Source organism: Zootoca vivipara, chromosome 6 (assembly GCF_965207765.1).
Source record: "Zootoca vivipara chromosome 6, rZooViv2.hap1.1, whole genome shotgun sequence".
Classification (NCBI taxonomy): Eukaryota; Metazoa; Chordata; class Lepidosauria; order Squamata; family Lacertidae; genus Zootoca; species Zootoca vivipara.
In genome coordinates this window covers 6,567,439-6,579,519 of record NC_142589.1, presented here as the reverse complement: position 1 = coordinate 6,579,519, position 12,081 = coordinate 6,567,439, and the positions used below count along the sequence as shown (strand labels likewise).

The 12,081-nt window shown below is 44.9% G+C and overlaps 1 protein-coding gene across 1 annotated transcript in view; it reads right to left on the bottom strand.

Annotated features, from left to right (window-relative positions):
* Nucleotides 1-12,081, bottom strand: part of TCTN1 (tectonic family member 1) — a 19,627-nt gene extending 7,546 nt beyond the window's left edge. Inside the window, exons 1-8 of the mRNA XM_088670888.1 lie at nucleotides 11,695-12,081; nucleotides 10,640-10,760; nucleotides 7,299-7,429; nucleotides 4,689-4,858; nucleotides 4,311-4,398; nucleotides 3,643-3,752; nucleotides 3,351-3,371; nucleotides 873-998 (exon numbers count right to left, since the gene is read on the bottom strand). Coding sequence (XP_088527014.1) covers nucleotides 873-998; nucleotides 3,351-3,371; nucleotides 3,643-3,752; nucleotides 4,311-4,398; nucleotides 4,689-4,858; nucleotides 7,299-7,429; nucleotides 10,640-10,760; nucleotides 11,695-12,052 — 1,125 coding nt within the window. The 5' untranslated portion in view covers nucleotides 12,053-12,081. The remainder of the gene's footprint in view (nucleotides 1-872; nucleotides 999-3,350; nucleotides 3,372-3,642; nucleotides 3,753-4,310; nucleotides 4,399-4,688; nucleotides 4,859-7,298; nucleotides 7,430-10,639; nucleotides 10,761-11,694) is intronic.

Genomic DNA, 12,081 nt, shown 5'->3' with positions numbered 1-12,081 from the left:
TCACCCTGCTCCATCCAGGAAATCAAGAGGTCAAAGACACATTCCAGTCAGGAAAAACACACACGGGTATGAAGTAGGGCTGGTAAGAGATGTGGCCTGGGTAGAAATTTCTGCTTTATATTCTAATTGTTGCATTATTGTGATGTTGATTTTATGTACTGTTTTGTTTTTATGCTGCTATTTTATAGTTGCAAGCAGTATTGAATTCTTGTTTGAAAATATGAGGGATAGGTGGTTTTTTTTAGAAAACAATGTAGGGCAGGGGAACAAGGGATGAATACCAAGCAAACTCAGTTCCATGTGGTTACTAGGCTTTTTCCACAGCTGAGTTGAAAGTGCTTCACCATGAGGTAGGATTTTAGAATGGGCTTGATGGTTTATATTATGTTTTTAACTGTTACTATTGTTCATCCAGTATTGTTATCAGCTGCCTTGGGCATAATCCAGTGGGAAAGTGCAGCATGAATGAATGAAGGCACTGTCTGAGTTTCCTGGGAGAACTCTCCAGAGCAGCCTTAGCAGAGCCTGCTCTAGACGTAACAGAAAGTCCTTTGGTTTCTGGTCCTTTGAGCAAAATGGGTCCAGCAGAACCAGCTCTTCACGCCTGCTGGCAAAGTGTCTGCTATTTTATGTTCATGACTGCAAATCTAGAAGAGGGCAGGGGGAGTTAAGCGGCTGTATTTCAATGCAAGTCAGAAGGGTTGACCAAAAGGTAAGGAATAGAACAGACCACCTGTCTGCATGGCCCAGCTTTTTATTTTGATGAAGTTTGTTTACAGTTCTACACGTCACCTGGTTTCCAGAATGGAGTACCAGTTTCCTCTCTTGTCTTTTCAAGAAATGCGGAGCTGAAATGGTATCTGCACACTTACCTCCAGGACCACGTTAGTGCACGACTGACCATTCAATATGGGGAGAATCAGAGCATCAGTGTTCTTCAAATGTGTGCGCAGCCCCTTTGGACTCTGCACGATTATGGACTGGATGGTGATATTCACCTGTAAAAATACAACAAAGCAGCCTCAACAGATCCAGCTAGCTGCAATCTTGCGCACAAACCAGGCAAAGAGAACTTGGCACATTCACTAAGCTTCTCAGGGCCGTCTCCCATTAGGGGTCTGCCCCTGAAAAGTGAAGCCATAGAGGACTGGTGGGGGTGTTTCAGAAGATATTCTCAACTCACACAGAGCTGGAAAGTGAAGCCCAGAAAGAGGAGCTTCGTGGTTGACGTGGGGGGTGGGGTGGGCACACTCCAAAGGACTCCCCAATACCCTCTGAAAAGCACAACATTTTCATGGCTGAGAAACTGACGTGCAGAGCTTCCGTGGGAGAAAGCTTGGAGAGCTCTGATGTACAGGAAGGAAAGAAAACAAATTGCAAAAATGCTGAGGGGAACAAAAACACATGCACATTCTTAGGAACATTTAGAGGAGTTAAGTAGAGCAGGGAAGGCTTGAGCGCCTTTTATCCAAGAAGATTTAAGCCAGCGCTCCCCTCCCTGCTGACCCTTCCCTTGGAAAAGGACAGGGACGAAGAGGAGGAAGAGGCTTGGATGTCACTACCTGAAGCTACGTTCCTCCTCTCCATGATGGCCCTCCTCTTCAGAAAAATCAGCATGGGGAGATAGCAATCAACATTTTACAAAGGCACTCAGGGCACTTTTAAACAGCAACCCTTTTAAACAGATCAGTGGGAGAGATTGTGGGAGAAAGATCTAAAATTTACAGCATGTTTCAACCTAAGAGAAAATTGTATGAAAATGATATACCGTTGGCATTTAACACCATGTAAGCTGGCTAAAATGTATGGGGGTATGAATCCGAGGTGCTGGAGGTGCAAGAAAGAAGATGGCACATACTATCACATGTGGTGGTCCTGCAAAAATATAAAAGAATACTGGAACAAGATATATGAAGAACTAAAGAAAATGTTTAAAATAACATTTAAAAAAATGCCTGAAATGTTCCTTTTAAATATCCTACCATCGGAAATAAATAAGGAAATAAGATCTTTATGCCTATACGCTGTGACCGCTGCTAGAATTTTGGTAGCTAAAAATTGGAAGAGAGAGACGCTGCCCACAGTAATAGACTGGCAAACACAAATGTTAAACTATATTAGGATGGCATGGTTGACAGATTCAATGAGAGATATACCCGTACAAAAGACAGTGAAAGAGTGGAGAGTGTATAAGAACTATCTTAAAACATATTACCCAAATAGCTCTCTACTCATGGACATTGAATGATGCTTGAGAGAAACAGAAAGGATTAGAATAATAATGAGGAGAAAAAAGAGATATTATTAATATAAGCCTGTGAAACATAGGATATAGAAAAGTGTGCAACAAAAGGGACAGGAAGTATCTATATGTAGATGTGATGAGTGTATTTGTTTTGTATTCTTATTTGTTCTGTAAACCTGTGAGGATAAGTTTTGACGAAATATTGGAAGAATAAGGGTTTCTTTTGCCCTCTTTTTTCTTTCTTTTTTTTCTTTTTTCTTCTTTTTTTTTTAATCGATCTTTTTCATTGTATCGCTGATTCTTTTTCCCCTCCCTTATTATTCTCCCCACCTTATTATTCCTTTTTATATGTAAGTGTGTATTTGTTGCTTTGTTGATTTTAAACAATAAAAACTATTTAAAAAAAATAAAAATAAACAGCAACCCTCCCACCAACCCAGCATGCACTTTGCTAGCACCTTCCTCCAGAAAAGACCAGGAGCGGGTGTTGGATGCAATTGTGAAAAGGAAAGGGGAGGAGAGGGCCTGGTGGCTTCAGGTTTTTGGCCCAGCCAACCAACAATTGTAGACCCCTCCCCATTGGTATGGCGGCTGACTCAGAGTCCCACTTAATTGGAAGGTCAATTCAGAGGCAATTAAGCCTTGGCTGTAGCATCAATGTAATAAGAGACTATATCCAATACAAGGTAGGTAAAGGTAAAGGGACTCCTGACCATTAGGTCCAGTCGTGACCAACTCTGGGGTTGCGCGCTCATCTCGCATTATTGGCCGAGGGAGCTGGCGTATAGCTTCCAGGTCATGTGGCCAGCATGACAAAGCCACTTCTGGCGAACCAGAGCAGCACACGGAAACGCCGTTTACCTTCCCGCTGGAGCAGTTCCTATTTATCTACTTGCATTTTGACGTGCTTTCGAACTGCTAGGTTGGCAGGAGCTGGGACCATGAAACGGGAGCTCACCCCGTCACAGGGATTCGAACCGCCGACCTTCTGATCAGCAAGCCCTAGGCTCAGTGGTTTAACCACAGCGCCACCTGAGACTATATCCAATACAAGGTGCCCACATATAAACAGCAAATCTCTCGAGCAGAATAAAGAGACACTTACCACGAGTCTTGACTCTGGTGCCTAGCGGGGGAAAAGAAGAAGCATTTTAGACACAGCTGCATTAGCTTTCGCAAAAGTGACAAGCGATTAAGCCTCCATCCCAGAATCCTCCATCAATAAAGTACAATTGAGGGTCCTGTAAATGTAAGTTATAGCTGCCACTACAAATGGTGCTTACTTTTATTTCTGAATAAAAAGCAAAAACATGTGCAATCCTAATTTTCTACCCCACCCCTCAGTTTGTTACATACAAAATTCCACCCTCTGGCTGGTTCCCAAAATAATCACCTACAGCCAAAACACTAGAACTGGTGTAGAACTCCATGCTGAGGCCTGGCAGGGTGGTACATGCATCTCCCATGATCATCGTGTTGCATTTCACTGCCTGGTTCACAAGAAACCCTGGAGAAACCACAAAATACAAGAGAAGGGCCAAAAATATATTTTCAGGCTACTAAAAAATCCAACTGCACATCAGGGGTCAGACCAAACCACTAAAACGTTTTGCCAGCGGACAGGGACCTTTTCGTTTAGACAAGCTGGCCTATAAGAATGTTGCGATGGGCACAGAGATTCAGTAATTGCTCTCCTGGTTTTACTGATGTTTAACCTATCTTGCTTTTATGCTTTTTACTTGACATTTTATTGCAATTTTATTGCACTTGATTATGCTGCAGAATTATAACAACAGCAACAACACTTAGAAATGACATTATTAAGCAGTATGATATATTAGTAGTGGTGATAATGATATTATTGGTTGTGAAACAACCTGTGATCTTCGGACGAAGGGCAGTATACAAATTTGATAAATAATAAATAAAAATATTTGTTAGCTACTTTGAGCGCCATCTGGTGGAAAGGCAGGTTACATATTTACAGCAATATTTGTTGTTGTTCAGATAAAGCCTAAACAGCAGGGTAGAAAGAGCCAGGAAAGGACAGCACATAATCTCTGACCTGCAGGGTTACCGTGGGTACACCAGGCGAGGAAGAGAGGAGCAGGGAGCCTTAGAAACCCATCTGATGTCTGTATGGGATCGTTATACTGTCAACAGAAAACACAGGAGGTTTTATTTTGAACTATAACCACCTCCCTTCCCAGCTGGTAATGCTAAGAACCCTGGGACATTAAGGATATGGTGCCTGCGTTTGCTTGCTTTCCCCTTTCCCTCCACATCCCTTTTCCTCAGATGCTGTGTCTTTTTAGACTGTAGGCCTAAAAAGGAACTGTGCTATTTTCATTGATATGTAAGCCACTCTGAAAGTCTGGCTAAAGAGCTTTCTTTGAATAAATAATTAACAAAATAGGTGTACACATGTACCTCCCCACTTTACCTTGTACTTGCTGGTACTGTTTGTACTTGTAGCCTCCCGGGTGTCCAACTCATCCACCAGTGCAAGGTTGCTTTCAATACCAAAGGTATCGTCGCCAAATTCTTGAAGCAACCTATCAAAATTGTGTATAGTAGGTATTTCTGGGGCTTGGAACGATAAGGCAGCTTTGTCTGGGGGTGGGTAGAGAAGAAAAAGTGCTTCAATGTAGTACATTTAACTGAATTTTGGAGTTAATTTTTACTGAACTTTTGGGACTCATGGAAGTTCTTCCCAAGTCTGGGATCGTACAGGAAAAATGCCACCACATATTGGGGCAACAAGGTTGGAAACAGGGTAGAGACTGCTTTAAGAGCATGTGTGAATGGCCATTGAGACCATGCTATGGGCCAACCCATAAAGTGAAGAAATTTGTCTACCCCTATCAGAGGTGCCAGGGACCCAGGTGGCGCTGTGGGTTAAACCACAGAGTCTGGGACTTGCTGATCAGAAGGTCGGTAGCTCGAATCCCTGCAACGGGGTGAGCTCCCGTCGCTCGGTCCCAGCTCCTGCCCACCTAGCAGTTCGAAAGCATGTCAAAGTGCAAGTAGATAAATAGGTACCGCTCCGGCGGGAAGGTAAATGGCGTTTCGGTGTGCTGCTCTGGTTCGCCAGAAGCAGCTTTGTCATGCTGGCCACATGACCCAGAAGCTGTCTGCGGACAAATGCCGGCTCCCTCGGCCTATAGAGCGAGATGAGCGCTGCAACCCCAGAGTCGGACACGACTGGACCTGATGGTCAGGGGCCCCTTTACCTTTACCAGAGGTGCCAAGTTGTACCCAACATTTTTTTGGGGGGGGGTCGTGCATGATACCCCAACCTAGCCATTCCCCAACTACCCACTGCTTTAGCTTTTGCTCACTGCCATGAGACTGAGGCTGCCTCAGCAAGGCCACCTCCTCCCCCTCCGCCGAGGCGCTTTAGTGCGGAAGGCGCCTTAGCGATAATGAAAAGGATACACCAGGGCGAAGTCACTTCGCCTCACCACGTCCCTGGCATAGATCACTAGCACACCTTCCCAGATGGTGCCCTGGCGATCATCAAAATGGTGTGCCAGAGCAAAGCACCTCCCTGGCGGAGATGGCCAGCACGCCTTTGAGGAAGGCGCTCTGGTGATTGTCAAAGGAGCATGCCAGCATGAAGGCCCCCTCAACATTGAGGAGGCCCAAGACATCTTGGCCCCCAGGAGCTGGCGCGCCTGATCCCTATAAATGTACAGAGAGCAGGAATAGTGATGTCCAGGAGACACGTAAACAGGGGCTGGAAGGCTAGAGCAGAAACCAGTGGAAATACATCCAGGTGTATTTGGCTGCTTTTAGCTTTTGTTACCAACTTCAAGTCTTTGGGATGGGGCGATATTCAGATGTTAGTCATACTCAAGAGCTGACACATTGAAATCAAATAAATTTATGTTGGATATCACCCTACAGAATTGGGGGGGGGGACCTGTGGCCTTCCAAACAGCTGCTAGACACTGACCCGTAAGCTCTAGCCAGCACGGCCAATAGTCATGAAAGCTGAAGTCCAGAAGCATCTGGAGCACTAGTTTCCCAACCCTGCTATAATTCCCTCTAATGGAAATCAACTGTATTAATGAAATAAAAGGTAAAGGTAAAGGGACCCCTGCTCATCTCGCATTACTGGCCGAGGGAGCCGGCGTACAGCTTCCAGGTCATGTGGCCAGCATGACAAAGCCACTTCTAGCGAACCAGAGCAGCACATGGAAACGCCGTTTACCTTCCCACTGTAGCGGTTCCTATTTATCTGCTTGCATTTTGACGTGCTTTCGAACTGCTAGGTTGGCAGGAGCTGGGACCGAGCAACGGGAGCTCACCCCATCACAGGGATTCGAACCGCTGACCTTCTGATCAGCAAGCCCTAGGCTCAGTGGATTAACCCACAGCGCCACCTGAGTCCCCCCGTATTAATTAAATACTTATTTTATTATTTAAAAGATTTTTTGATTTTTTAAATAATTTTATTATTTTTTCAACAAAAATAACAAAAATAAAAAACAAACAACAAAGACAACAACAAACACTTTAAAAAGATTTTTTTAGCCCCCCCTTTATTTACATACTGAAGGCAGTATGCAAGAAGCAAGAAATATTGGGGTGTGTGTGTGTGCTTTTTGGTAAGTAGTTTACCGCTTTCTGTAAGGTACCTTTGAAGGATTTGTATCTTGAAAGGCAGGATATAATAAAATAATAGGGGCAAACATATAAAGCAGTAAAATAGCATTGCCATAATACAAAGAGGCAACTAAAGACAAACGGAGCAGACTAAGCAAGAGCCAACTAGACACTTTGAAGTGTCTAGAAAGAAGTTTTGACACACTGCGACAAAATGACTATATTGCTGGCAAAGGAATTCCACAGAGAAAGTATGAAGTTGGAGATTAGTGAGTGGCACTTTCATCCTCTCTCCACCTTGTGTGTGTGTGACCGCGCGCGCACACACACACACACACACACACACGAGGCTTCTTCTTTCTCTTTTCATCTCAACCTTCAACGCAAGGCTTTTGAAGAATCAACAAGACAAGAGGTTCATGCCCGACGTGGCTCTACTTACTGTTGGTGGACTGAATACAGAAAATGCTGGGGTTGACCTTGTCGGCTAATTGAAAGATCCTCTCTGGGGGATGCGCTGTTGGATCTATTGAATAGAGAGCTTCTTGTTGCCTGCAGAGATGCCTGTCACCTCTGCAGGGGAAATAAACATAAAAATTAAAGCTAAAAAACCAAACAAACCTCTTTTCACATAAGACATCCTGTATACCTGAAGGAGCATCTCCACCCCCATCATTCAGCCCAGAAACAGAGATCCAGCGCTGAGGGCCTTCCGGCGGTTCCCTCATTGCAAGAAGTGAGGTTACAGGGAACCAGGCAGAGGGCTTTCTTGGTAGTGGCACCCGCTCTGTGGAACGCCCTTCCAACAGATGTCAAGGAAATAAGCAGCTATCCTATTTTTAAAAGACATCTGAAGGCAGCCCTGTATAGGGAAGTTTTTAATGCTGTATTGTTTTTAACACTCGATTGGGAGCCACCCAGAGTGGCTGGGGAAACTCAGCCAGGTGGGCAGGGTATAAATAAATTATTATTATTATTATTATTATTATTATTATTATTATTATTATTATACAGGGCAGGAGTAGCCCACGGAATGCATTTGGCACTTGACATGACACTGCAGCAACCACGTGCTCACCACTCAAGCCTCAGACACTAAAACCGAGGCACATGAATGATAAAGACAATTTATTACAAATGACTCTGGGGAAAGGGTCTAAAACAGCTGGAGACCCTGTCATGGAACAATATCAAATCATACAAAGGAGTTTAAAAGGAATATTAGATACCGTTCAATAGATTTTCAAGCTGCAACCTTCCTTTGGAGTGATATTATCTGTTTATATATATATGTATATTCCTTTTTAGCCCTATGAAAATAAAACCGTTAAAAGTAATGAATGGTTTCCTGTATGAGACAAAGGAAAGCTTTCTATTTACTAGAAGTGTAAATATGCAGCCACCTCTGAACAGCAGCAGAAGTCAAACTGGAACAAACTGTAGGGACCATAATTGTCTCTGTGGAGAATTTCTGATCCCCTTTTCTCTGCCACCCAAAAGGCAGGTGTGTGAAGAGAGAGCGGAGGCGGTTTCACCCCAGTGTCTCATGGGGCCCGGGCCAATGCAGCTTGTTCCTCCCTCCACTTTTCAACATTGTGATGTATCTCTAAATTGAGATGTTTGGCTGGTGATACATTGCAATGTTGAAAAGCTGATATCGCCCAGCCCTACTCTGCTGAGATCCAGATTCAAATCCTAGCTCGGTCACATAGGCTTGAGTGAATCTCTTGTCTCACCTGATACATGTGATTACTGCTATGACCAATGAGAATGGAGCTGAGCCTCTAAAGAGTTTAACAGAAACAGTGCGAGCACATTATAGATCAGCTCCCCTGCAGCGGCTTCACCTACCACCTCTATCGTTTGTTTTAAGGTTCTGTTTCTAATTTTTCCTTAGTTCTAATTTGTATTTATTGTTAATAAGTGATTATCGGTAAGAAGAATGTCAATGCAAGGACGTGTTTGCGTACAATGTCCGACATTTTAGCAGCAGTTTCCAGAGGGAACAGCACAGAACATAAACACACGTGATTTGACTCTCTACTGGCAAGGCCACATTTCTTTTCATAACAGAGAATTCATCTAAAATTCAATACACTTTTGCTTTGCTGTCTCTAAGAGCTCTGAAAGTACCTGAACGTGGGTGGCAATCAGCAATGTGGGCCAGAACAATGGCAAGCATCAATCCCAGTGATGGAGTGATTCATTTCCCACAGAGCTGGAAATAAGTCCTCACAGTGAGATTGGGCTGATGTATGGAGAAGGGAATAGTTTGATAAGGGTGGCCTTTTGTCCCCAGAATTCACAGTTATTTCAAGCAATCTTCTTCTTTTTTTAAAAAAGTGAACAAAACCTGTGTTTCAAGCCCTGAATGCTGCAATAAAAAACTTGCTGGCATATTTGTATTCAACAAAAATGCCACCAACCAGCCTGGCTTTATTTGGTTGTCTCATTCACAACATACAAAAATACCAGAGGCATGAACAGCTGTTAAGAGGAAAGCAGCTAGATTGCCTAGAGGAAGAAAACCAGAGCAAAGCTCCCCATGCATAATTATGTGGTGCTTTAATAAGACAGAGCAGGGGCAGCAGTGGGACACGAATAGCACATGCTGTATAGATAAATGCATCCTTACAAAAGATCCCTCGATGGGTAGAGAATTATCCTTCCGGTATGGAGATATGAAAAGCATTGCAACACTTCTTTTTAATTAATTCTGGGATATCAAAGCCAGGAATTTTGTGCTGGATTTTGTGCAATTAATCACATAGCAGAAATGCACAACTCGGCATATTCAGGGAACGTCGTCTTGCATTTGGCACTTTACAGTGAGTTTGTGGCTTTAACACCTGCAAGGCTAGCTTGAAAAACTGTGGGTAATGGTCAGCAACATCCTAGAAGTCAGAAAAGCGGTTGAGAGGGCAAGATAGTTCCTTTCTTGGCTAGTAGAAGTTTGGCAACATTAACATATGTGAGCAAACTCAGCTCTACTGTACTTGCTCAGTTTCTACAATTCTACTTTGCTTAGCCAATAGCCTGGATTGCCTTCTTGCGAAAAATGGCTTTTCCTTTTCAACTCAGCCCTGTTAATAAATACCCCAGGGAAAAACCTTTCTTCTTACAGTATTTAAATATCTTTTACTCTGCTCTTCAGCTGAAAAAGGCCCCCAGAGATTTTTTTTTAAGACAATGAGAAAAATATTTCAGCCCAACAGATAATACAAAATCCTTAATGCATTTTCTGTCTCAAGCACCATTTCTTAATATCTAAACTAAAATAAAAGTATTTTATTTGAATTCTATTAAAATAAAAGTTCCTAAATGGAAGGCGGGGTGGGGTGGGGAGAGTCAATTCAAACATGCAGCTTCTTACTCTTATGGGGCTGTACCACCTCAGAATACTCAAGAGGGACACATCTCTATTTCAAAACCACTCTGTACACTGTAAATGGAACGCTCATCCATCAGAGAGACTGATGTGCTGACCTTTCACATTCATGCACATTCTGATGTGGGGAAGCTTCCAGAGAAATTACGTCCCCCCAAGTATTTTGGGGTGGTACAGTCCCACAAGCCATGTGCAAAGTTGCATATTTGAACCAGCTCTTCTTTCCATTCCGCTCAGAAGCTGCACTGCACTGTGGTTACAGACTGGTTTTTAGACAGACACATGCCTATAGATATTCTGAGGTTGTACTGCAGCACAGACCCTTCTTGAACTTATGAATCTATTCAAAGATGCATCTTTATATTTCAAGCCATGATGCATGTGCAAGCACTTACGTGACAACAGGAACTGAACACATAGTGAAGAGGCTGAAATCCGCAGCAGTGCATATGGGGTCACAGCAACAATTTACATCACACTGGTTCACCAGGAGGTCACAGACGCACAACTCGGCCACTAAAAACAAACAGGTTTTGACAAATAGTACTGAGTGTTAAACCTGGGGGGGGGGGGAGGAAGTCCCTCTTCCAGGCACAGTACTGGATACGGCCCAACTTCTTTCTTCTATTATATACAGAGGCACAAAACCAGAAGGCTTAAAGGACTTGCTTTCATGCATAGTCTCTCAAAGGCTTCTTCTCCATATTCATGCAGCTTATTGTGTGCATTTTAATACTGGTAATTTGTGTTTATATGAATGTACAATAAGGGGGCAGAAATACTGAAATGGGGAAATAGGGTCACACTTAATGGGGTTGCATTAAACCCAGTCATACTGAGAAAAGTCCCACTGAAACAAATGAACTTGACCTAGTTATGACTTATCTGGCTGCATCCCCGTTGTTTTAAAGATTTTAATGCTTTTGGATTCCAATGGGCTTGCTTTTTGGTATCTAATTTTAAAACAGATCTGCATAATCTGCTGTGCTGCTCATCCTCACCGAGAGGAGCCCTCCGGAGCAAACCAAAGGCCCACCTGGTTCTTCATCCTTCCATCGTTGCAGAGAGCAGCCAGCTGCATGCACCTGCAAGAGGTACCTGCTGCTGTATGTCCCTCCAACACCTAGCAAAATGCAGAGCAATGCGGCTTCCGAGCAGCAGGCGCCAAACTTGTGCAATACTCGTGTATAAGAAGATCAGAACTGCACCACTGACAGTGTCAGAAGTCCGCACTGCTCAGCATCTTACTTTGAACAGCGACTACGACGGAGGCCTCCAGGAAACTGGGCACGTAGAAGACGCCCCTCTATCGAGCGGCCTGCGCTGTGGTTCCGAGGTAGACTCCCCCTGTATCTGGAGGCTCCATTCAGCCGCCGTGCCTACCGCTCCTTCCCTTTTCTACCCTCCCCACATCGCTCATCTTCAAGGGATGGCGGGGATGGGGGCTCACCGTCGGTCACAGGCGCGGGCCACGGACCAGGTCGGGGAGTCGTTCCGGGGTCCGGCAGCTCCGAAGGGACGGGCACGCCCGCCGCGCCGGTCGGACTGGGCTCGCTGGTGGCGGGGCCCGGGTCGGAAGTCCACGCAGGGCTGCTGGCGGGGCCCGGACTAGAGGGGGCCTGGCTGGGACTAGGGGTCGGGTGAGGCGGGGTACCCGCTGTCGGCCCCCCCGACGTGGCCTCATCCCAGCCGGTCGGGGGCTCCGAGGTGGCGGGGCTCGCCGGCGCGCCCGTGGACGAGGACAGCGGCAGTAGAAGGCAGGCCGCGAGGAGCCTCGGGAAGAACCGCAGCGGCGACCCGCGGCCCATCCCGCCTCCCCGTGAGGCCGCCGCGGCCT